The sequence below is a fragment of the Ambystoma mexicanum genome, chromosome 2q (genome assembly GCF_040938575.1).
Source record: "Ambystoma mexicanum isolate Mex_15411 chromosome 2q, UKY_AmexF1_1, whole genome shotgun sequence".
In the NCBI taxonomy this organism is placed as follows: Eukaryota; Metazoa; Chordata; class Amphibia; order Caudata; family Ambystomatidae; genus Ambystoma; species Ambystoma mexicanum.
Genome location: NC_090924.1, coordinates 1,134,681,458 through 1,134,708,736, shown reverse-complemented (window position 1 = coordinate 1,134,708,736; position 27,279 = coordinate 1,134,681,458). Strand labels below are relative to the sequence as shown.

Here is a 27,279-nt window from a genome sequence, read left to right as displayed (position 1 = left end):
AAACGAAACTGATATCCTCACCGCTTTGCTTCGCGCCACAGCCGAAAGGGCACCAATGTCCTGACAAAGGTGTATTTACACACTAGCTCCTCCCTCGATTGCCAGATCCCACGCAGTCTCTCTCAGTCTGATAAAAACAGAGCTGTTTAACTCCCAATGTCCTTTCAGTTAAGGTTACTCCTCCCAGCCCTCCGATGCTACGGCCAGGCTTGGTTAAGAGGGAATGAATAGCTGCTTGTCAGAGCTGCCGCAAACAGAGCTCTTCCATGTTCCCAATGTGCAGTCACTTGTGGGTATCTGTCAGCAGGCCACCGCTCTCCTTCCCTCACAATGGTCCCTCACTCCACCATCAGTTCCACACAGAGCCGCCGGGGGTCGTCGCTTGAGCCAGATCCTTATCGCCAATGTTATGAATGATACTCCTACACTTTGAAATATGCTCAAAGGGTTGCTTTATTTAAGCTCAATGGAGGACGACCCCCAGCCAGGCAAACTGCATCCAACTGACTGAGCATAGAACCTAGAGTATGTTAATGCTTCTGTTAGGGAGAATTCTCAAAAATGTGCTAATTCCCTCCACCTTAGAGACCCCCAGCAACTTTGCTGGGTTTTGAGGACTTGATTTTTTTAACCTGGCGAGAGAGTGACCCTTTTCCCCATTCTCTCATGTATTTTTGTGTGAATTTTAGCTCTGTGTTTCTTTTGGTTATGGAGTCTGACAAACTCCATAGTCATCATCTTTCACAATTGTGTCACACAGCACCTTCAGTGCAGTGACACAGGGAAATCTTTTAGATTTCCCAAGGTTTAAATACCTTCGCTGGGATAAACTGTTTCTCAGAGCAGTAAAGTGAAATTGACTTTACTTAGCATTGTACTTACTAGACCCAGTACACCCTATCTTACAATAGACTGCTGGAGGGGTTTCTTATTATCCTGTGTCTAAATGCTCCTGTAACATTTTTATGTTACCCTTTCCTCACAGAATGGCTGGTGGCAGTGGTTTGCATTTACCGTAGCTGTTGGCAGCTCTGGTAACGCTAACCTCGGGAGCCATCTTTTTCAAAATGGTGCAGAGCCATCTTGGACAAAATGGTCCCTGGTCTTCTTATTTCGCCATGACTTTGTGTAAAGGTGCTTCTACAGAGTTTCTGTGCACGCCAAACCAGGTTTTGTCTCTTTGTTCATTTCGCCTTTGGTGGGCTTCAGGAGTGAAACCCGCCTCTGGCTCCAGAGTGTCTGGGGTAGGCAGGAAGTGAGGGAGGTGCCCGAAACTCCCTGTGCTTAGTCTCGTAGGAGACCCAAATGCACTCTGTGGTGATTGGCTGGCTGACTGTCCGGCAAGGACAGCCACCCTGCTGGGTGAGTAACAGCTAGGCTAGAATGAATGGGAGAGAATTGAATAAAAGGCAAGTCTTTTGGCTTGGAAGGCAGAGTCGACCACTGGACGAAAGAACCGAAGAAGAGCTTGAAGAGGATGCCTGCTGCAACTTCTGGACTGTTGGTTTGCCCATGGAAGCCCTGCTGTAGTGCGAAAAGCCAAGTTCCCATCGACAGAGAAGCCCCCACAAGGACGACTTCTCCCTTTGAGTTGGTGGGACCAATCAACTCCAAAGTAAGCCACCTGGACACCCATCTCGGAGTCGGTTGAATTTCCTCAGAGTTACTGCAGGAAACCATATAGCCAGGGAGAGGGACCCAAGATTGTGTGCGTTACCTTTAAGTACCTTAAGCTGGCCTAAAGCTTTTGGAAGATCCTCCAGACTCCCACGAAGCAGGACTGACCAAGCCTGAGCCCCTTCAGCAGAGTGCGGGACTCCAGAAGCAAGTACAGTCCACCTTGACAGCCAGGGACCGCATTGTTGCTATTTGAGGTAGCTGAAACGCGAAACAGCCACTGAAATGAAGTTTGCCGGTCGTGGGGTTTGGCAGTCCCAGTGCATTGCAGGAGTCCCCCAACATCCTCCCTCTTGTGCCCACGACTGAGGCCCTGGAACAGTGAGATCTGCAGAGCTGCACAGGAACAGAAGTCATCAGCTGCATCTTTTCTTCTTTACCAAGGTACTGTAAAACAAGTCTAAGAGAACTTACCTCTTACTGTAGAAGTGCTTGTAACTTCCACAACTCACAAGTCTAATCAGCTTGTGGCCCTACATTTGATTCTTCTTTTCATCAAAGACTCCTAAGAACTTGTGCGAAGACTTTTCCATTGACACCAGAAGTGCTTATCCTATCCAAGACTTTTGCCCATTGACTTTGGCTTAGCCTATTGAATTGAATGACTCTTCTAGTGAACTCTAAAATTATCTGCACTGCTTAAGAATATTTGTGATCTCTTGTGTTCTAATAACCTTTGCCTTTTACCAACTTTTAAAGAGTGTTTTGAATGCTAACAGTAAGATATTAATGTCTCCAGCACCCTTGAAGTCACCTGTGTGTGTAGGTTATGTCTGTGGGCCATCCCAAAATGATTCAGATACAGTATTGAAGTATATTTGTGTGTTACTATTCTATTGCTCCCTTCTGAAGAAGGCTTCATAACTGACTGATAAATTAATAATTATTTATGAAAGAAACCTTGAGTGTAAGAGTTTATTTGAATACCTGTAAATGTGAACCTTTGTGCAACTCCACTACAGCTCACATTTCCCCTCCTGAGATAAGCCTGGCTGTTCAACATGCTACCAAAACTGTGCAGTACACGCTTATACCAAAGGTTGGGTTGCCTATACCTGTAGTCAGTTACTTGTAGTGTTCCCAGAGGGTATTGCATTCAAACTTTGCCTAACAGGTTCACATTCCACAATCTGGAACATGGCATAAAAAAATAGCAACAGTAACTAACAACAATGGCATTCTCATGACTATAAACCCGTTGTGCTCTCACAGTGAATTGAGTAGACACTTCTAACAAGTTACCCATCCGCTTACCGGGCAGAGCAACCATAGTAGTATCTGTGGCATCTTTTCTAAGTCTCCAGTCACAACATGGCTACAGTCGTACTATGCCAGCACACTCCATGGCCTGTTACCCTACAGAAAGTAGGCAGAGCCTGGATTACGTAAGAGTGATCCCATATTACACTTATTTCAGAAACAGTGATTCGGCAACCAAACTATTATACAAGCACCAATCTGTGTTCCACCAAAAATTAAGGTGAAACGTCTACCTCTACATGAGAAAAAAATTCTACAATCACTGGACTAAAACATAAAAGTAACCCTTTGTACACCTGATAATGTCGACAACCGTCAACTAACATCCTTGGACTGAAGAGATCAGATGGGCACTGTTGGGTCAGCCATAAACTGACTCGCTAACTATCATAAAGAACACCTGATCAAGTTAGAGTGACTATTTTAAATCCAACGCACTGTAGCCACCTTCTAAATATATGTGGACCAACTCAAAGTCATGTCACCCTAACCAATAACAGTATTGCAAACGAACACATTACCAGAAATGTAATACTATTTTGAAAACATACCAGATCAAGCCAAGTATACAATATTCAATGTGCAATCCTGCTGTAGCTAGGTTTCTGGTAACCTGTGTCGGGGTGGTCGAGGAGGGTCAACGATTACGAGGGCTTCATGTTGCATACACCATATTGATTACGGGTGGATGGCAGCAAACTGGGATAGTGTTGCAAATCCACATGAATCAAATGGAGTTAATATGCTACTTCTAGACTTACAATTATTTAGAATTTATATATACTAGATATTCATGCACGTAGAAAGATACAATATTAAAACTGCAAATGCAGCCACACAATGGGGTGCTTTTCTCCACGGTTAGCTGTTACACATGTATTCTAAGTAGAAGGCACATTTTTGATGGAAAAGAGAATTAGTTAACTAGTAAGGTGGTCGTACGGACAGGGCAAGGTATCATTTACTTAAGGGACAGTTTCGCACTACACTGTTTTCGGGGGAAATCCTTTCCCTCTCCCAGGTGCTAATCTGTACCAGTAGTAGGACAGCCCAACGGGAGCTTTGAGGTGTCTAGTCGTGTCCATTTACATCAATCCAGAAGAGGAACCCCAGATAGGTGACCAAACATTTTCATTCATGGTCGACACAGGAGATGCCAAGTCCTTATTAAGGAAGGGGAGTTCCCCTTGTCAGGAAAAACGATGGACACAGGGATTCTCTAGCGCTGTCCTGTCTGTTCATTATACTGAAGATCACCGTATCAAGGTGGCCAATCGAAATGTATCAGCCCCTTTGTTGCATTGTACGGATACCCCAGCAAATCCATTGTAAGCTTTGTATTCTGGTACCTCTATACGGATTAGACTTGGATCAGATGGTCGGCTGTCCAGGAAAAGCTGGACTTTCCGTGGTTTAAAACAAAGATGTGTGCTTGCTCCCATTTTATTTAGTCTCTACCTATCTGATTTGGCTATCTCACAAAATGACATCTAAACTAAATGGATGTGAATTGGCGTGGCTACTATATGCAGACAATCTTGTTTTCTTAGATCAGACGGAAATCGGTCTGCAACAGAGAATAACAGCCTTTAACAACTACCTAAACATCAATGGCATCAAAATGAATGTAGGGAAATCCCACATCTTAATCAGGAAAAGGAATAAAACATTGTTTTCATGGAAGGTCGGTGAGTTGCGCATGGACATGGTTAATACTATTATATATCTGGGTGTGAAAATTAAAAGAAATATTAATGAAAGTGGTCATGTGTCCTGGCTGAAATTGAAACTCCAATCCTTGAGGAATCGAGGAATCGCCATACACAGACGTTATGGGGCCTTCTCTATGCTACCGATTCAGACTTTTTGTTGACAAAAAGTTATTCAAGTTCTTACTTATGCAGAGACCTCATTATATCTAAACAAAAAAGTATGGCCACAAATGGAAGGCCATTTCTGGCGAAAATTCTTAAGGCTGCCAATGTGTCTATCTATAGCTAAAATCCGACATGAACTAAGTTTACCATCAATGGCCTCCATTGTTCTGTGGAAGGAAATTTCTTTTTTCAGAAAATGTATAATGCAAGATCCTTCCACCCCTTATTCCATACTATATTTAGAAAAGGGTTCTAAGGAAAAATTGTTATCACATTGGTATGAAGTAATGGCAGAGACATTACAGTCTTTGGAGGTGGATAGTGACTTGCTAAAGGGCAATCCGCTGAAAGTAAAGTCCTGTCTGGAAAGAGCCGATTGGATTAAGTGTGAAGCAAGACCAATCACATTATACTCATTTAAATGGTGGATGGAAAAAAAAGACTAAATGAACCCTCCCCCCCTCATATCTATGTAAGTTCCCACCCCCATTTTATAGGGATATTTCTCTTTCGTTGCCGGATGAATATCATATAGAGGGACATCATGCCAACAAGAGAAACCCAGTTTAAACATCAGCAAAATGGGATTGAGAACAATACCTGTCGGTTCTGCAAGAAGAAGGAGGTAGAATCTCTCTACCATATCGCCATACGTGAAAGCCTTAACACGGATCGAGCAATTTACATGGTACCCCATAAGAAGAGAACTTTAAGCTTGGAAGAATATTGGGACTGGATTCTGATTGGTCAGCAAGTAGGGCACACTCTAGCTATGTTGAAATTTGTAAATGTAATGATTGGCCAAAAAAAAATGAACTGAGTAGAACATCTATGCCTGTTTTGCATGGGATATAGTACATGCAGTGAAAATTGAGAGAGTATTGCAGCTGTGGTTGGAAGGATGGAAGGTTGGCTTTTGATTCTTTTTTTAAACGGTTAAAGGTTTTGTTTGTACCATTTGCTTTTTAGTTCGAAACCAATAAAACTTTTAATAAAAATAAATAAAAAAATAACCTAACAGGGAAGTACTAGACCTCTGCATTTCCCAAAAAGGAAAGGAGAAAGGGCTTAGAACAATTAATGGAAACTGGCCAGAGGGACAACAGACATTAAGTAAAACTACAATACTGGCCCAACATTGCCCTAAACCAGACCACCCACACTGCTTTTTTGAAGCTAGTTTCCACTAGTTTGCATGTTAAAACAAAATAAAAATCTAGGTTGTATACACTCATTTGCAGTGACAGAAAAAGAAAAAATTCAGAAAAATAAATTGTTATATAGTGCAAAAAAAATCATGTTAAAAAAGGACTTGCAGTACCTTGTGGATTCTGCAACATGGAATCCCAAAATAAAATGTGCAACTGTTTGTAGAAAAATCCAATAGCTGCTCCAGTACAGTAGGCATACTGTAATTTGCTTCCAAGTAATAATCTGAGTAAATTATCTATGTGCCAGAGAACTTCCGCCAAATGTCAAATATAATGAAAGAACAGTATTGCATTTATAAGATCTATGCGAGTCCAGCCAACTACAAAGTAGAAAAAGACGTGCTCTCCAAAGCCCTCTCGCTAATCCCTCATCTGATCAAAATTAGTCAGATACTGTAAATTCTCAGTTGTTCCAATGATAAAATACTATCTGATCCAAATGGTACCAATCTTATTGTATGGTTTAGAAGCCAAACCGCAACTGTGGGATTTAAACTAGTCAAAGGTGGAGGGCAGAATCTAGAAGGGGGCCTTAAATCTACTGTAGAGTAGACCTGGATGGCAGCTGCGCTTTGAGTTGGGACTAAAATCCTTGGACTGTCTAGCAGAATGGAAATTGAGGTCCCTCTATAGGGAGATAACAAACCTTAAAAGTGGCTCACTATATGAGGATATCAAGGAACATCATAAATCAACTGAAATCTGGGATTCTGCAGGGACTGGAACTGAAAACAAAAACTACACTGGCCAGAATAGGCTTGAGCCCTGAGGTACTGGACAACAAACCCTTGAAAGTAAAACGGGAGCTGGAAATACTAGACTGGATAGACACAATAGGGAAATTAAGATCATCAGCCCCGAAGAATACCTTCCTGGTCATCGACAAGAGACTGAGAGCCCTCCCTAGGTACCTAGAAAAATTCCCTGATGAGAAAGTTAGGAGTAACTTTCTCAGAGCACGACTTAATATACTACCCACGTGGGAAATATTGGAAATTCGAAAACAGCCCAACAGGGCAGTGAAATACTGTGAGGGGTGTGCGGCGCCAAAAAAAACAGTCCCTGAGACACCTACTAATTGAATGCAAAGGAACGTGGGACCTAAGGGTGAAAAGGCTATGAAGATTTGTGGAAAGATCCGACTGGCTGACATCAGAGAATATGTGGCACAGAATAATAGCAGGGAATGAAATCCATTTTACAGCAGCAGTGGTAGGTTTTCTTCAATCTATACACCTGGTGGAATAAACTATCCTACCAGAAAGGTGGGGGGAAGAAGAGGTTATATATCAGTGCTGCTAGACTCCAAAATAAGCATTAAGAAAGCCAAATTCCCGGGGCAAGAAATGAACCCCTTTTTTGAAAGAGTCAGAGAATATGAAGGGGTTGGGGGGTTCGTAGATAAAACAAAGAGGCAAGGAGCCGCTCCCACTATGGAGAACCAGGCAACAGCTAACCCAAATGTACTTTCCAACAAATCAGGGTTGGGGAAAGTGGCTGTTTCTCCGAGTCTCTGACATTCTCATTTTAGTCTCCATTTTAATTTCTTTTTTTTATTTTACTTTTATTTTAATTTATTTGCTTCCTTTTTTTCTCTTCTTATTTCCCTTCTGTTTGGAAAAGAATCTGTTTTAAAGTTTTGTATTAAATTGTTAAGGTTTTTCTGTCTATTATATGTAGATTGTAAACCAAATACAATTTTTAAAAAGAAATTAAAAAAGTATTGCATTTCTAAAATGTACATAATTAAATTAGAACAAATTATGAACGCATGATCTCATTATCAAAGTCAAAATATATTCAGGTCAATCTTGTTTATTCTATACATATTTAATCCTAATGCATTAATGATATTAAACAATTCAGTATCCTTGTGCCAAAATATGTTTCGACCTGAGGCAAATAAAGTCAATTATAAGTCCAAAAACATTAAATAGTTCTATGATAAAAATCAACGGATTGATCATTGTCTCAGTTAGCTATGATGGCACATCATATCAAAACAAGTTAATTCCTTGTTTTCATGAAGGGAGTTGCAGAGATAGAGAAATGTATTTTATTTGATTGTCTGTAATTGGTCCCCACTGCCTTTGTAGCATCAACCCAACAAACACAGTAAAAGTGTCAGTATTATTGACCTAGAAGTCAATAATACTTACTGTGCATGTTATGCAAACAAATGAAGATCAAAAAGTTAATCACATAAACCAACAGGTGATATATTTTCCCAAGAACATCTTGGATAGATGTGTTTAATCATATGATGGATTTTATACAGTACTTGGGAATAGGAAAACACAAAGAAACCAGGCAGGATATGTTGCAACCAGCTGAGATGGGTATTGGGGCAGAAACAAAAAAACAGTAGAAATAAGTTAAAATTAAGTGCCATAAAGAAAATCTGAGCTAAAGAGCAACATATTTCTTAAAGAGGCCGCAAGGCGAAAAGGATCAGATGTAACAGAGTTTTAAACTTCATTGTGTCAGTAAACGTTATCCGAAGGTGTGGGTTAAGAAAACAGTCTTTGGGGAAAATTTCACACATTTTGAAGTAGATGAAAGATACTGTAAAATGTTTGAATTTACCCTAACAAAGTATCGCATGATCTTGTTCTGGAAGTCTCCAGGAGGTAGAAGTAAATACAGTAAAACCTCGCACAGATCCTTCAGGAAACCTAAAGACACAAACAAACAAAATAAATCACATGGTTAAGCAGTTGAGCACATGGACAAATAAAGGTAATTGACTAAAAGCAATTAAGTCAGTAACTGTATCAAACAAGACAAAGAAGTAAAGTACTTTGAATGACAATGTTTTAAACGTCAGATAAATTACAAATTTCAGCTGTTAACTCTGCTTTATCTGCCTAACAAATGAGTGGATACAATGAGACATGTAGAAATATTTCTTCCAATATTTTTATGTCAACACCAAACTCAAAGTTCACTTGAGCGGTTTGCACCATTGTGTTAGAGAAACACCTTCTCATGAAGCAAGGCCGCTACTCAATAGTCTCCTTAGGGGTGATATAATGGGACCAGGACGACCACCTAGGGTACAGTCCTTACAGTCACACCGCCATTGTCCAATCATAAAGTCCCCACACTGGTCACATCACCCCACAACCGCTTATTGAGCATACAACTATATGTTACAATAGTAATACCTCAAGATAAATCCTTTTGAAAGTACTGGAAAGAAGATGATAAATAACATGAAGAATGCCTTTTTCTCAAGAACTAACACGAGGACGACACGCAGAGGAATGCAGATGGATCTGTGGAAACAAGAACAGCCTTCTAGCCTTCTGTGAGGGAATGGACATTGGCAGAGTTTAAAAACCAAAGAATGACTAACACACTGTTGACCCAGCCCCGGAGCAGCAGCAGGCAAGGACACTGTCAGGCGCAGGAGCAGAGAAGCGGCAAAGACCGGAGAGCAAAAACCACCAGCGGGAAGCAGAAGGCTGCTCTCCAGGACCAGACGTTGGTCAGTCCTACAAACCTAAGGCGAGGCAGTGGTACAACCTCCAGGGGGAAGTGGACAGCACGGACCCTGAATCGCACCAATACTGCAAGGAGCCAAACCAGAAATGAGCAACTGCAGGACGCAGATAACCGCGAAGAGTGCATTGATGGCAGACTCCAGTCCCAGGAAGAACTACCACTGTATGCAGGAGTCCCAGAGGTAACGGGAGCTACGAGTAGGCTGGTAGGGACAAGGGGAGTCAAGAAGGGTCGCAAGGTCTAGAGAGGGGCCAGGTAGGGTCTGGGACCCTGAAAGACTGAGACCCCAACAAAGTTGCAGAGTGCATCTGAGGTGGACTTCCTCGGCACATCCGTGAATCTGAGCATACAAGGGTATGGGACCCTGTGAAGTTCAGCAAAGTGAACTTAAGATCGCATCTTCCTCACTGCAGTGGCAGATGGGAAATGACTGATCACCCAAGAAGGATCTGGGTCCCTAAAGAGAAGCCAGAGGAAGGGAGTCATTCCCCCACATCCTATTAGAAACTACAAAAGTGCACCCAAGAAGAAGGAAGTAATTCTCTTGGGCAATGGATAAAAGACTGGGTGAAACCGGTAAGCCAGTGGAAGGGAGTCATTCCACCTGGTATTTTCTATTGGGAAAAAACAATTGTTGAACACTGTTGAAGAACCAGGAGAAGGGATCCATTCTTCTGAAGGAAGAACTTTATTCGTTTATTCTTTAGTTATAGTGTGAGGGATAGAATGGGATTTGACAGGACATGGAACTTTGATTTGACGGACGCTGTGACAGTTCCTTTAATTTGAGTTCAAGGCAGGCCTTTGTGTCAGTCTCCTTCTTCTACACCCTTACGACATGGAGTACTGATTTTATTTGAAACTTTGGTAATATTTTTTTTTCTGATTCGTACAAAGGTTCCACCTGATTGCTCAGCATAAGAAATATGCCTCCAGAAAATTGTCAGCCAATAGGTGAGGCTATGCTGCTCAGAGGTCAACAATCAAGGTTGCTTGGCATAATTCAGCACCTGATCTGATGCCATCCCTTTATTTACTCAAAGCTGCCGGTACCACTTTATTCAGTTAGGCCTTTTGACCACAGCAATGGCAAGGAACAGCAAAACTATCCCTCTTTGAACTTTTCTGAAAAGAATTGCAAAATTCTAATTGTTGGACTATATAAGGTACAAGGGAAGGCGATGAGGAATCAGTGGGATAATCATCATATGCATCAGAAAGCTCATTACCAAAGAAATGTAATTCTTCTTCACATGGATATATTCTTCCTACAAACTCTTCATCTCATGAAAGACTTGTGCCAAAAACATAAATGAGGTGGAAAAACGAAGAGAATGCAATTTTAAAATGACAATTTGTAGGACCGACCTACCCATTCAAGTACCCTCCCCAACCAGGTATATACATTAGAATTTAGCAAGTGTGCAGAAAAGCCCAAAGCGGTCTGAAATGTAAGGGAATGGAACACCCGTTTTAAAACTTATTGAGTGAGAATGCAGACCTTCTGGTAACCCTTTATCCGCCAGCTTTTAACATGTTTCGACACAAAGGAAAAATCATTTGGAGATGATTTGCTTGATGATTGCTTTCCTTTTCTTACGCCCCAGTGAAACCTACACGAGCTGAGCACTTAATCGGTACTCCATGGATCTGGAGAGAGAACATTTGAGAACTCTTCTGGGGTCCAAACAATAAAAATGCTCCTTTGCCTTAGAACACTGAGCAGGGGGAAAATACTGAGAAGATGAAAAGTCCCGAGTTAATGCATTTTGATGTTAAGGGACTTCTTCTAGCCTTTGTACAGACCATTTATTAAAAGATCTTGCAGAAGCGCTTCCCATCCCATCTAGAACACGACTGACCAGCTTGACCACCTGCACAAGGGCTGGAATGGGGTCCAGAGACACAAAGGACATTATCCTGGCCCCAATAGGGCTGCAAGGGCCTGCTTTGCTAGGCATGCAGGACCAACCTCTTTTCTGGGGGTGGGGGAATAATGTCCTTTGTGTCTTTGTTGAACTGGGACCACTGGCTCCTCAGGTACGACTGTAAACACTGTATCTGAAATCTTGCTTCAGCAACTATTCAGATTCATAATTCCATGAGCGCTAGCATTCGCAATAAAAATCCTTCTGGAGTCTCATGCTTACTTACAAGAAGGCTACCGTGGTCTGAAAGCGCGTCACTCTCTCTCGGGAAGGGAAAGCCGTGCTTTCATCTATGCACAGCACTACTCACCAGACCTAGTTGTGTGGAGGTAATCAAGAAGCACTTCAACCTGTGTAGAAGATTGTACGTCATCCTGAGAGACTCCAGTGCTGACTCTTTAGACCTGCCCTGCAGAAGCAAGTCATCATGGTTAAATGATAAACACTCTCGTTTGCTACCACCGCCATGATAATTATAATTGTTCTTTTATAACCTGCGTAATACCAATGAGTGGTGTCTAAGCGCGGGATCAGGTTTGGAACCAGTGTTACACTGCGTTATCTTGCTTCCAAGGCAAACACATTGCCCCTGAGCTATCTTTCCTCCCCCCAAAAATATAATTATAATTGATCTTTGTGAATACGCTCAGTGCCGAAGTGGGCTGAATGGGAGCACTGAACTGCAGTGAGTGCTTCCTACCACAAAACAAAAGTATTTTCGATATTTGTGATGAACAGAGAGGTGAAAGTATGCTTCTTACAGATCTAAAGACGCAAGCCAATCCTGCAACTCCAAGGCTTTTAAGGTCTGCGATTGGGTGGCCAACTTAGCCAAATATTTGTATGGGGAGTTTTCCTAAAGTCCACTTGAGATAAGACTTTGTAAAACTATTCCTCTGGTATACAGGTCCCCAACTCTTAGTACAAGTCTGTACTATTCAAGGAACCTTGGTAGATTGGCAGAGCATTCATGCTCATTAAAGGAGGAAGATGTGAGCTGTAGGCAAGAACATTGAACCCAGTAAAAACACTAGTCCAAATAAACACACACTTCAAAATGTTATATTAAAATATATCATTTATTATATTTACACAAGGAAGGCAGTTAAATACACCAACACACTCGGGAATACTTAAACACACTTTTCAAAGATCACTGCTTCAGTGGTAGTTGCTCACGGTGTTAGGGAGAATTCTAATTTCTGTGCTAATTCCCTTCAATCTTAGAGACCCCCAGCTATTTTGCTGGGCTTAGGACTTTTCAATTTTAACCCTGGAGTGAGTGAGCCCTTTTCTCACTCTCTCATGCGTTTTGACCTGATTTGGATTATGCGTTTCTGTTTTTTTATGTATGGTGACACACAGCACCTTTCAGTGCAGTGTCACAGAGAAATCCTTTAGATTTCTCATAAGATTTAAATACCTTTTCTTGTGTGAAGTACTGTTCCCAAGAATAGTAAAGTGAAATTGACTTTACTTACCTTTTCTCTTTGTAGGTCCAGCACTCAGCATAAAATGGTTACTTAGTAGCCTACTCATGTAACATTTGTTATGTTACCCTTACTACTTTGAATGGCTGGTGGCACTGGTTTAATTTCCCTACCATTGTGCTTTTCAACCACAGGCTGAATCCTCCGCTGCAGTATATAGCACCCATGGGTGACTATTTTGTTATAATGGTCCCAGTCTTCTTTTTTTTGCCAGTGTGTCTGGAAGGGCAGGAAGTGAGGGAGGTTCCCGAAAGTCCCCTGTCTTTATCTTTAGGAATGCCTGAACGCACCTAGTCCAGATTGGCTGGCTGTCCTTTTAGGACAGCCACCCTGCAGTGTGAGTGACAACTAGGCTGTGCATGAATGGGAAAAACCTGTTTAAAAGGCAAGGGTTTTGCAACTGAAATTATAGTCGACCACTGGGAAGAACAATCCGACAAAGAAACTGAACAAAGCTTGCTGCATCCTCATGGACCTTTGAATTGCCTGGTGAAGCCCAGCTGCTGTGCTGAAACTCCTTTTTCTGATCGACAAGAGACGCTCCGGAAGGGACGACTTCTTCCCTTGGGTTAGTGGGACCAACTAACCCCAAGGCGAACACTGGACCATCTTCCCCGACTGACTGTACTTCTTTGCTGCTGCAGGAACCGAGTGCCAGGGGTCGAGAAATTCGTAGTCAAGTGCAACGTCTGTGATCTGGCCAGAAGCTCAGTCTCCCCAGGACGCTCCAGAAGCAGGACGACCAGAGCTAGAGTCCCCTCACCAAAGTGAAAGACTCAAGGAATGAAGGAGGCCCAACCGGTATCCAAGATCCGTTGTGGTTTTAACGCGTGTGAAACAGCGAAGTGCCGCTGACCTGATGACCTCCAAATTGCTGCCGCAGGAGTCCTACAGACGTCCTCACGTCCTCTTGTCCCCACGACTGAGGCCCAGGATCTGCATCACTGCAACCAGACAGAAGCCAGCTGGACCACTCTTCTTCTAACCAAAGGTTCTGAAAGTCTTGGGGTACTTACCTCAGTGCCTTTAGCTTTGCTCTTCTCAGTTGAGACTTGCAGTAGCTACCTTGCTAGAGTTGATTTCAGCTCTACCCTTCACAAGTTTAACAGCTTGTGACCCTACAGTGAATTTTCTTCAACAAACTAACTTTGTGCAAGACGTTGTTATCCAAGAAGTGCCACAGCTCCACAGACTGTGCTCCAGTTGACTTTGGCTGTCCTGGCTCCCTGAAGACTCTTCTAGTCCATTTGACTTTGATACTTACTCATAGGTGATAACTTGGTTTTAAACTATTGCTGGGAAAGGTTTTTATCTAGATTTCATTGGAAGATTTAAGTGCTCACATGCTCTGAGAACCTGTTTAACCTTTTGTCCTTCTGCAAAACCTCAGAATATACAAAGTGCACTAGCGATATATAAATGCCAGTTCTGTCATAGTGAGGGAAGTCACCATCTACCCCTCTTGAGATAAGCCTGGCTGCTCAGTCACACTACCAACCTGTGTAGTACAGGCCTATATCAAAAGGTGGGTTACCTAATATCAAGAGGACAAGTGTTGTGTAGTCTCCCACAGGATTACTACATCAATTCTTGCCTAAAACGCAGCACTATTGTTACAGAGTTTGACACTAATGACAGTTCTACCGTATTATCGGTCCAACCGTGCTCTTGGATAAAGACAAAGATATATAGTAATTGAATTTAGTTAGCAAAACCACACAAGAAAGTGCTTTAGGAAGGAAAAAGGTTGGTTAATCATACAACAGCAGAGCTTAATGTTTTAGAGACACTTTTCGGACAAACTAGTGCTTTAAAGGTCCAATCCTTCACTATAAACGAAGATTAGTTCGGAGTGGCTTTAAAGTCTTAGGAAGTAGCAGATCAGCAGAAGTTCCTCAGGAAACTTTCAGTCTCTAGGGTAAGTTACTTGAAGATGTAACAATGGAGACCCTGCAAAAGAACTCTTTAATGGGACACAACTTGGGTCAGAGGTAGAGTGGTCACTCTGGACACATCTTCGCACACTCAAGTCACTCTGGAGCGACTTCTTGGTTCAAGGTAAGTTACACCTTTTCACCCCACAGTAACTTATGTTAGAAGAAATGTTTGTAGTTGGATAATCCTCTGCGCAGCATCGACTGACCCGGTCTCCAGATTCCTCAGTCTGGTGACGAAAGGAAAGACTCTGAATGGGATGTCTCAGCAGCAGTCTTGAGAGAGGACCCGTGGCACGGATTTCTTCAGTCTCCTTGGTCAGTCTGCAGTTTTGGTGCCCTTTTTCTGAGCACCAACAAAGGACGGTATTCACCCGGTCAATCTTCGACTCTGGATTCCTGCACTATGGTGAGGGGACTGTAGACAAGTCAGATTGTGTCCCTGGAGGTTCACCTGTTTGTTTATTTATAGAGCACAGCGTGCCCTTGGGCAACTGGGCACTAGTCTTACATGTTACGAAAATACAGACAAATTATAAAAGATGTACAGCAATGAAAACAAAATTTACAGATATACATAATGTAAACAACATATAGTTCGAAAATGTAAGTCTATACATCGAATTTACATCAGGTTTATATACACAATAAACCTGATGCTTCCGGGCCTGATGGTGCACGTTACAAATAAAACAAAAATACAATGTAGAAGATATTTGCAAAGAAGTGACTGGATTCTTGCCCGTGGAGCCATTCTTTGGTCTTTTTCCAGTATAGGTGATAGGACGGTTCCTCTCTTAAGAAAAGAGGGAGGGCATTCCATTTTCTGGCCGCAAGGACAGGGACGCCAGCCCCACCGGCTCATTGTTGCCTGAAGCGAGGAATATTGGCACAATGCCTCATAGCCGTTCCGATAGGCCGTGTAGATGTGTGGCGGGAGATGGTGTTGGACAAGTAAATAGGGGCTTGGTTGGAGAGGCACTTATGAGTAAGGGACAAGGTTTTATAAGTTATTCTTTGGTTGATGTTGAGCCATTTTAGCAAGTGTCTAGTTTCAGAGATGTAGTGATTCCTTGGGATATGTAGGGGTGCTCGAATCGTGTTTTTCAGCACTTGCATTTTATTTCGGTTTTGTTGAGAAGTGCCGAGGTAAAGTGCATTACAATAATCAAGCTTAGAGAGGACTAAGGCTCTAGCTATTGTAATACAGTTGGCTGAGGATAGGTAGGGTCGGCAGGATGTAATGAGCTTACAGGTATAGGCGGATGAAGAGGCCATGCCGTTAGTTTGTCTAGTTAGTGTTAATGCAGAGTCTATGTAAATTCCTAGTGTTTCCACCACATTGGGGACTTTAATTATGTTGCCGTCAATGTTAAGAGGAGAATAGTACATCGTTTGTTCAAGTTGGCATGTGAGCCCAGGAGGAGCAGCTCTGTTTTATTATCGTTAAGACAGAGCCCATGCTTTGCCATCCAAGCTTGTATGATTAGATAAATGTTGTTGTGTCCCACTGTCCAGAGTGTAATCACCAGTAATGGGGAGGAGTATCTGGGTGTCGTCCGCGTAATTGGTGTAGGTGACACCCAGATAGTAAAGCTCATCAAAGAGTGGCTTGGTAAATACATTATAGAGAGTAGGAGACACACAAGAACCTTGGGGCACCCCACATGTGACAGGGGTGGGTGTGGCAGAAGGTGCAAAGACCCTCATGGATCTGTTATTGAGGAAGGACTCAATCCAGGAGTTGGCTTGGTCTGAGAAGTGCGCAGCTGTTGAGGTGATTGCATAAAATGTTATGGTTTGTGGGTGTGGCTAAGCGGCACGCCATGCGGCTGTGTTTGCTGTGAGCTCCGTAGCCAGGCGCCCGAATCACCATCAGATTATGCAGTAAATCAGGACTTCTGGCCCAATTTTCACCCCTGAAGCATGCCTTGAGGTGCGGCGTTGGCGGTGAGTGAGCTAAAACTCTGGATGTTACGTGGGAGCCAACATCTCTTCCCCGAAAAGTTTTGCGCGGCTGACGAGAAAATGGCGGCACATGACAGTGGCATCAACTGATACTAACTTCTGCATTGCGATGTGCCCCGACAGCCGGCGGAACGCCTAGCCGGGATCGGGACGCACCAGCCCTGCGGCCTCCTCATGTGCGGTGGGGGAGAAGAGGAACGGCCTGGCGTCCCTTGCTGTCCGGCGCCGGAGTCGCGTGGCGTGCGGTGCGAACGCCAGAGCTCCCCGCCGCCTGGAGGTGCGGTGTAGGGGGCGGGGTGGAGCTCCAGCGAGCTCTTGGTGTGCTCGGGCGCTTCCCTGGCGGCACTGCCCTCGACTCCGGCACCCCTGCTGCCCGCCCTGAGCCCCTGTGCGACCTGTTCCTAAAGAGATTTGGAGCTGAACCCCGAGTGGGGGTGCCACGGTGGAGTCGTGTGGCGCGCAGCGCAAACGCCAGAGCTCCCCGCCGCCTGGAGGTGAGGAATAGGAGGCGGGGTGGAGCTCCGATTAGGGCGTTTGGTGGAGTTCGGCCGCTTCCCTGGCGGCACTGCCCTTGACTCAGGCACCCCTGCTGCCTGCCCTGAGCCCACGTGCAACTCGCCCCCGAGGAGAACTGGTGCCGAACCCTCAGCGGGAGTGCTAGTCGGCAGGACCCCGTAGAGCTGCTGTATCCTCCGCCCAGCGATCAAGAGCCTACGCGGTGCTGTGGAGGTTAGTGAACCCGGGGGCCCAGTCTCGCTCTTGCTGCACGCCCGTATTCTGTTGAGGCCTCGGGTGTGCTATGGTGGTGTGTGCAGGCCCTGCTTTCCCCCGGCTTTAAGGAGACTCATCTGCCGGAGTGGAAATTTCAGTGCCCGCCATAGAGGACCTGCGGGGGAGAAGGGGAGAGAGAGGAAAGAGGAAGGAGGGAGAGATAAGGGAAGACAGAACCCCATGCAAAATAAAGAGGAAAGTGAAAGGAGGGAGAAAAGTGGAGCAGGAGGAAGGGAGAAAGAAATTAGATTGGAGAAAGAGTGCAGGGCGCTAAAGGAGCAAAGGAGGACAAGACTGAGCCCACTGTTGTCCACAACCCAAGCTTAGGAATTGGCCCCGGTCACGGCGGGTGGAAGCTCGCCCTCCCTCCTTGGCTACGAACTTTGGTGCTGAGACTACAACCAACTGGCGAAGCCACTGGCAATGCCTAAAACAGCTGCAAAGCAGAAAACACAGGGGATCAAAGCCTCCCTAGCTCTGCAGCCTACACCTCCGCCCTATGCACGCACTGTTATAGCAGACGTACATCCACCCCCGGCCCCGGGACAGGATCTGAACATGGCGCTCTCCAGAGAAGACTTTTGAGTTAATGATGAGGTCCTTTAAGCAAGAAATCACCCAGGAAATGAAAACGGAAATTAAAACTTCCAAGGATTCTCTGGCCCGGTCGCTGGCAGACCCGACAGCACATCTTGGCAGCTTAGAGGCTAGAGTGAGCGAGCTGGAAAATGTAACATGTGAGGATGCACATGACGCCGAAGTTCTAGCCGAGAGAGTGAAGACCATCAAGGAACAACTAGAGGACATCTGGGTGAAACAAGCGGACCTCGAAAATAGGTCAAGCAGAAATAATGTACGACTTCGCGGTATCCTCCGGCAGGTGTTGGACCAAGATTTGCCTGACTACGTAGAGACGCTGTTTAGATCCAGCCTGGACATCTCATCTGAAGACCTGTGTTAGACAGAACCCATCGAGTTAACTCCTCGAATCAGCTCAAAAGAAACCTTCTGCCAGATGTCCTCACACGTGTGCACTTCTTTCGACAGAAGCAAAAGATCATGGCAGCTGCCAGGAACTCGGCCTTGGTGCAATTCCGAGGGGGGGTGGCGGGGAGGGAAGCGACGATTCAGCTTTTTCAGGATCTATCTCCGTACACCCTGGCCAGCAGAAGATGGCTACACAATGTGACGGCCTGGCTGAGATCTAAACAAATCCAATATCGCTGGGGCTACCCATGTAAGTTACTTTTTGACATCCAGAACCAACTCTATATAATTTCATCGGAGGACTTGATGGCGGAGACATCTAAGATAAATTCCTCGGACGCTTGCACCTCAGATCTGACTGAGTCGACCTTCAGCCCCACGCCAAAAGATAAGAGGAGAAAACCCTGTGGATGGCGCCATCTAGAACCGATCTCCCAGCAAGAAACGAGAACCATGAGAGGAGCTGAAGAGCGGGTTGCTCCCGAGACCTCCCCGGGGCCGAGGGAGATAACCCTTCGAATGGCTGAGCCAGAGACTTACCTGAATTAATCTTGCTTATCTTGCAGATAAATGGGTTTTATTTGTTCTCTTTCCTTAGATACACTAGTCATGGTGTACTCCACTGGTCGTGAACCCCTTGGGATGAAAGATTTGGGGGGGGATCTGGCATGCACTGTCGCTTCCATCTTTCAGTTTGGTTTCGGCCACCCCTAATTGATGAGACACGCCAGCTCCCTCTAACTCATGAAGGCTAAATCTGGGGTGACTAAAGGCTGTTGAAGTTCATTTTATTTAGTGGATTTGGGCGCCGGAGCGGATTGTGCCCAAAATGTTTACTTGGGAGTCAAGGATGGTTAGATTTGCAAGGTTGTTGTTTATCCCAACCTGTTACAATTACTTTTTTGTGTTACTTATGTTTTTTGTTTCCGTTGTTTATTCGCCCCCTCCCCCACCCATGGTCCTGTTAAACCCAAATCTCTACCCCACACACCACACAATACCCATATCCAATGCCGCATTGGCAGATTTTACGGGAGGACCCCCCTCAAACCCCTCCGGTCGGATTGCACCTACAAAGGGCTGTAATGGGATCGAATGATTGCTTTCATTCGGGGCGCGGAGGCCGGACCGAGCCCGAGATGCCGGCGCTAAATATTACTTGTGTCACTATCAACGTGCAAGGCCTAAACTCCCCCCTAAAGCGTAAAGCATTGTTTCACAGGCTTGCAACCCTACAGGCAACACTCTTATTCCTTCAGGAAACTCATTTATGCCCTGCTGATGAACCTCGCCTTAATAATAAGCTGTACCCCACAAAATGTTTTGCCTCCAGCAGCCTTAAAAAATGAGGCGTCGCCATCTTGGTTCGCAAAGGTACTCCGTTCAAGATATTGGAGGTAGTTCGGGAGGCGGAGGGACCGTTCCTGCTAGTGGTAGCCATACTAGATGGACGCAAAATCACGGTGTTCTCAATATATGTTCCGAATGCCAAACAAGACATATTTTTTGCAAAATTATTCAAAGCTCTATTTGGCCATGCAGAGGGGGAGATTTCAATGCTGTAATAAATCCTCTGGTAGATAAAACCTTACCCTCAAGAGCAATTTCAGAGCCCTCACCACGTTGCTGCGAGAGCACTCCCTCATTGAGATCTGGCGCGATTGCCACCAAAAGGAGCGAGACTACACTTACTTCTCGGCAGTACATGTGGGATTCTCCAGGTTAGATATGTTCTTTATTTCTGACTCATTAACCTCTTTGGTGAAAGAGGTTGAGATCCTCCCGGAGGCGCTCTCAGATCATGCACTGGTGAGGCTAATGATCTCCCCAGTTCGGGCTACCACACCTCGAAAGCCCCCCTGGAGGCTGAATGACTTCTTACTGGAAGATCCATTGATCCATGCCCATCTAAGGGAGACTTTGGACTTATACTTCAAGGAGAACGACACAGGCGACATGACACGGGGGACACTATGGGATGCAGGTAAAGCTGTTATCAGGGGGCATTTGATCAAGCAGGCAGCACAAAGAGGTAAAGCTAGGAAATTATTGAAAATGCAACTAGAGAATGAAGCTTGCAGGCTTGAGGAGATGCATAAAACAAGGGGCTCGCAAAGCTCTTTGAGGGAATTGCGGGTGGCTAAGAGGGCGCTTGAAGCACATCACATGGGGAAGGCGGCCTATTCCTTGATGCTCACCAAATAATACTTTTACACGAGGGGGAACAAAGCCAATAAACTGCTAGCGGCTAAATTAAAAAAGCAGAATAGACAAAACAAGATGGATGCCTTGCGAGATGAGGCAGACAGGTGTGTCCATATAGAAGAGGGTAAACTCCGGATCATTGAGACATTTTTCACAGAACAGGCTTCCCCCATTTGGCGAACTCACAGGATTCTAAAGATTTTATAGTTGGAGCAAACCTCCCGCAACTTCCACACGCCCTGCGGGAGCCCTTGGAAGATCAGATAACCATACAGGAAGTCCAACTGGCTATCAAAGCTCTCCCCTTGGGTAAGGCCCCGGGCCCAGACGGCTTTACAAATGCATTTTATAAAACTTTTTCTTCCGAGCTTGCGCCTCACCTTACAGATCTATTTAATTACTTATGGGAAACAGGTTCTGTCACACAATCAATGGCTGCGTCCTTCACGACCCTAATCCTAAAGCCTGGGAAGGACCCAACGGAACGCACTTCTTACCGCCCTATAGCATTGCTCAACACTGACCCTAAATTATTTAGCAGAATTATAACCCGGCGCCTAGGGGAGATCATGCCTTCCCTCATAGATCGAGATCAGACTGGGTTCATCCTGGGTCGCTCGGCACATGATAATATCTGTAGGGCAATACATTTGATTTCCCTCGCCCCCTGCAATTCCTGGCCCTTTATCGCTCCTGTCCCTAGACGCCCATAGGGCATTTGATAGTATGTCCTGGGACTACTTGAAATTGGTGTTGAATGGCTTTGGATTTGTCCCGAAATTCATTAAACTAATTCTGTCAAACTTTCAGATCCCCTCCACCCAAATTAGAATGAACTCTCAATGGACGGCCCAAATTCCCCTAGGTAAAGGAACCAGACCTATGTTGCCCCGTATCCCCATTAGTATTCGCGCTAGCTATGGAACCCCTAGCCCAAGAAATCCGCCTCCGCCCGACGATTAAGGGATTCAAGGTAGGGAACCAATGTCAAAGTCGCATTATATGTGGATGATGTGCTCTGTTTCCTGAGAGGGGCCCGGACCTCCGTCCCGCCCCTTATGGACCTTCTTGCCCAATTTGCAATGATCTTGGGATTCTCAATTAACATAGCCAAGTCAATGGGACTAAACCTATCAGAAACCTCTGACACTCTGAATTCCCTACAGGATATTTATCCCCTCAATTGGAAAAGCACAACTATCACATATCTTGAAATACATCTAACCCCGACCTTTGCGGGTCTGCTGAAGGCCAACGTCCCCACCCTATTAAAAGAAGGTAAAGAATCCTTACGGAGGTGGACACTTCAAGAAATATCTTGGTTGGGACGCGTCAGTGCTATCAAAATGGTCCTTCTCCCTAGGCTTTTATACACATTCCAGGCGCTTCCCATCTTGATCCCAGATCGAGACCTTTTAGACCTTCAGAAAGAAATAGGTCGTTTTGTTTGGCAGCGCAAAACCCTGCGCATCCAACGCAAGCTCTTAACTCGGGGGAGACTGATGGGTGGATTGGAACATCCCTCGGTCGCTAGATATTATCGTGCTGCCCAGTTAGCACCCATTCTGAGCTGGTCCCATCCAAAAGAAGCCCCTAAATGGCAGAACATTGAACAGCACTCCACAGAGATACCCTTGGGTCATCTGCCCTTCATCCCACGGGAAGCACGTACCTATAGAGGATCCCTCCTCCCCACCACAAAAACTGCACTTCGCTCCTGGGATAGAGCCTGTACGCTGAAATGGTTTTCGCCGGGTTAAGGCCCGCTATCTCTTATAATGCAGAACCCGGCCTTCAATCCTGGGCTTCAACCCAACTCATACCGCCTATGGTCAAGGGAGAACCCCCTGACGCGGGGTGAACTCTACATAGACAACTTCCCCCTGACATTTGCTCAATGTAAAGAGAAATTCAACCTCCCAGAAACCGAGAGGTTTAGATATATTCAGCTTTGCCACTGGATAACTAACCCAAATATTAGAGGGGCAGCTACTAGGTCACCTACGGGATTGGAGTCAACGGCGGTGGAAGGCCAACACTCCGGCAGGGTAACCACGTGCTACCGCCTCTTAGAAGAGGACTCGGTAGATGAGAAACTGCCCTACATGCTAGCATGGAAGAGGGAACTGGGGATAGACGTTGCCCAGGAGTCTTGGCAGAGGATCTGGGGTAGAGCTCATAAATCGTCTAGGTGTACGACGATAAGAGAATGTGCGCTTTAAATATGTTTTCGCTGGTACTTCTCCACGCAAAATCTACATGCTATTAATCCTAACTACCCCGATACTTGTTGGCACAGATGCGGTGGGGTAGGAGACCTGGGTCATCTGTGGTGGCACTGCCCGATCATCCAGTCTTTCTGGCTTGAAGTTAGAGCAAGGATTAAGGACATCTGGAGTTCTACTCCACATGGACCCACTCATAAAGCTGCTGGAAGATACTCCAGAGGACGGGACCTACCCGCAGTCAGGTCCTAGAGCGGAGATGATAACTCGCTTGCTTATGGCAGCCCGTCTCACCCGAGCCAGGTTCTGGAAAGAGACAGACGGCCCCCACATAGCCTACTGGTGGGTTAAGATCTGGGAGCTACATGATATGGAGAAGCGAACAGCCACATTAGAAGGTAGGACATCCAGGTTCTCTAGAATCTGGGGACCATTCCTGGATCACGTAGCTGAGAAGGAGCACATGTTTTTTCAACCAAAACTGCTTAAATAGCTCCTGAAATCTTGACCAACTTTAACCATGGATATGGAACATTGCACGCTCGCAACTCTGAACTAACGTGGCTTCGATAAAAGTTAAAACTGCTGTTTACACTTATGGGTACTGTAGACCTGTTTTTTTTTTCTTCTCTTTCTTTCTCCCTGGTAGTTTTCAAGTCATGTTCAGTTAACCTTTCCTTTACGAGCGTTATAATGATGAAGTTTTTTAGAGAGGATGAATTGTTACAATGAAAATGAAATGTCGAAGCATTGATTATTTGTTATGGCTACTATATTACTTCTATGATAGTTTACTCGATGAATTTCATGCCTGTTAGATATTTCAATACAAAATATTTTTGACAAAAAAAAAGTTATGGTTCACCAAGTCGAAGGCCGCTGATGGATCGAGTGAGAGAAGCAGAGCCAATTTGCCTTGTCTTTCAGAGTTTGGATTTGAATCTTTATGCCGATAAGGGCAGTTTCAGTCCCATGTCTAGGTCTAAATCCTGATTGCCTAAGTCCTAATAAATTGTTGGATTCCAAGTATTGTTGTATCTGCAGATATGCAGCACAGTCAAGTATTTTTAACAGAAATGGAACCGTCGTAATGGGTCTCTAATTGGCTGGATTGTTTGGGTCTAGGGAGGTGTTTTTTTTTTGTTTTTTTTTTTAAAGATGCGGGAGTACCTAGGCATTTTAAGTTATTGGGTACTGTGCTGGATTTGAAAGAAGCATTAATAACTGATGTAATGAAAGGGGCTCGTTCCTTAGCAGCTTCCTTGACAAGAGGAGCAGGCCAAGCATCTCCCTGGCAATTAGACGGTTTCAGGTTTCAACCTCTTTGATGGAGAACGGTGAGAAATTCAATTGGGGATGTGTGTTACTGGTTGAGGAGTGTGAGTTCAGGATGGGGTCAGCATTGGAGAGAAGTGATTTCTTCATTACTATTTTGTTTTGGAGTATAGTAATCTTGTCTTGGAGTGCATTCTGTATATTAGTACACCATTGGGTGTCTTTAATGCACGTGTCGGGAGGTGGAACAGGAGAATCTAGCTCTTTCAAGATGTTGAAGAGTTCCTTGGTGTTGGACTCGGCTTTGGAAATGCGGTCATTGTAGTGGTCTTTTTTAGCTTGGATTATAGCTATTTTGTAGTTAAGCAAAGTTGGCCTCATTTAAAGAGGGGGTATTTTTCATAATGACTCGGCTGATCTTTTGATTTTCCTAAGAGACTTGAGATGTGGAGTGTACCAGGTATTGAGGTGGGTGCGTGGTTTGGGTAGGTTCATGGACGCTAGTGTGTTAATCACCTTGAGAATGGTGTGATTGTATATATTGACTAGAGCTGTGGGGTCTGAGGTGGTCGTGTTGGGGTTAATGATTGGCTGCAGCCAAGGGAGGAGTTTATCTAATGTTAGATTTTGTTTGTTCCTGGTCTTCATGGCTGGTGCTCGAGTGTGAAGGGTAGGTGAGGTGGTTTCTTTGATACTGAACAAGATGAGGTGATGGTCGGTCCAAGCGCAAGGAGTGTTGGAAAGGGTGTCAATATTACAGTTCAAATCAGCTATCCAGTCAAAGATGCTACCTTTGTTGTGGGTAGGTTCAGAAATGCGCTGAGAGAACCCTAGTTCAGTCATAGTGTCCTTGGGGGCACAAGCTTTTTGGTCATTGGAGTCATGTAGGTCTAGGTTGAAATCACAGAGGATGACGACTTGAGACTTGTTCTTAGTATTGGCGGATAGCTGAATCCAGCCAAAGACAAAACGAAGGGACCAAACCTGGTTTGGCGAGTAGAGTAAAACCCATGAAGGACCTTACAAGTAAGAAATGGCGAGAGAAAAACAGACTGGGGCCATTTTGACAAAATGGGCACCCATGGGTGCAATAATGCAGCTGAGGATTTAGTCTGCAGTAAAAACGCACAATGGTAGGAAAATTAAACCACTGCCACCAGCCATTAATTGTAGTGAGGGTAATATATAACGGTTAAATGAGAAAGGAGACAAAAGGGGATACTAAGTAACCCCCTAGCACTCCACATTACATTTGTGCTTGGTCTACAAATTGAAAAAGGTAAGTAAAGTCACTTTCACTTTGTAGTTTGTATTTAAATCTTAAGAGAAATCCAAGGACTTCTCAGTGACACTGGACTGAGGGTGCTGTGCGTCACAATACGAAAGGTGATGCCTATGGAGTTTGTTAGACTCCAAAAACAAAAGAAGCACAGAGTCCAAATCAATGAAAAATACATGGGAGAGTGAGAAAAAGATCTCACTCAAGGATAGAAAATTAAAAAGTACCAAAGTCCAGCAAAGGAGCTGGGGGGTCTCTAACGTAGAAGGGAATTAGCACATAAATGAGAATTCTCCTGAACACTGGTTGGTCCCACCAGCCAAAGGGAAGGAGTCGTCCTCTTTGGAGCTCCTCTATCACATAGAAAACGGGGTCATGACAGCAGTGATTGCGTCACAGTGATGCAAAGAGTCTCTGGTCGTCTTCATCTTCAGTTACTTCCGTTTCCAGTTGTCAACTTTACTTTCACCTCAGGAACCTCACCTTTTATTCAGTTTCACCACATACTCCTCTGTAATCTCTCAGCAGTATACAGAAACTGCGAGTGGCTGTCCAATTAGGACAGCCAGCCCCCTACCCCCACTCCCAGTGGGAACGGGTTCCATTCAGGCACTCAGGCAGACAATGGGCAGGGTTAGGTAAAAACTCCTCTCCCACTTCCTGCCTGCCCAGACACACTTGAACCTGGGCAGAGACACCCAACCTTTGATATTCCCAGGCAATCTGGGGTAACTAAATCTCATCTGGAAAAGATGTTTTGCAGTTTATCGGCTGTCAGTGACTAATTGCTGAAAGCTACCCTGCACATCAGGAGCCAACAGCCACCTCACGCAAGGCGTGCATGTACCTTCAAAGTGTGTACGACGCATTCAGTGTGTGCAGCACCAAGATTCCTGATGCAATTACCTTTCAACCACATGCATAATATTTTCTGGATTCCTTGTCCAAAGACGTGGAACGTAATCCATCAGGTCTGGACCGGGTCGTAGTAGCTGGCACTATTGAACTTTTGGGTGACACAGTAAGAAAGATAGGGACTGATGGTACAAGTCTATGTTACTAGCCAAATCTCTAATCTACACGTGGAATAGAAGCAGACCTGAAGTGGTTTTGGCTCAAGGATATCTTTAATCGTATGGGTCCTCACCTCATCAGAAGACACCACAAACCACAGTGTCACAAGAACCCTCTTTCCCAAAATGAGTTTAAAGATCCTGAAAGATCCAAAATCCAACTAATATCTGCTTTTGGGGAACAATCTAACACTTGCTCTTCTCAGATTACTCTAAAGTTGTAGGATCATCCAAATGTTCCTATGAAAGATCATGTGCCATTCCTTCTGAAAATTCTTGATAAAGCTGCCTACCTACAGATACAATCCTACCTGGAATTGCACAACATCTTGGGCAAGAGGCAAACTGGGTTTCACCCACGGCACGGCACAGAATCAGCCCTGTTAGATTTTAAAAAATCAGCTCGTAGAAAACCTGGACAAGGGCAAGGCTGCGCTTCTCCTGCTCCTCGACCTATCAGCAGCGTTCGACTTGGTCGACCACAAAATTCTAGGGAAACATCTCTAACTCTGCCCACTTCTCCCAAGAAGCCACTACCTGGATAACTTCCTTTTTAGAGGGCCGAGCCATGAGGGTCTTCTCAGATAAGGCATCAGCCGCTCCCTCTCCCAT

The 27,279-nt window shown here is 44.7% G+C and overlaps 1 protein-coding gene across 6 annotated transcripts in view; it reads right to left on the bottom strand.

Moving 5' to 3' along the window:
* SNX13 (sorting nexin 13) overlaps positions 1 to 27,279 on the bottom strand; it is a 2,094,218-nt gene that overhangs the window by 1,688,569 nt on the left and 378,370 nt on the right. For all 6 annotated transcript variants that reach the window (XM_069648499.1, XM_069648500.1, XM_069648503.1 and 3 more), the window contains one exon: positions 8,612 to 8,700. In XM_069648499.1, coding sequence (XP_069504600.1) covers positions 8,612 to 8,700 — 89 coding nt within the window. The remainder of the gene's footprint in view (positions 1 to 8,611; positions 8,701 to 27,279) is intronic.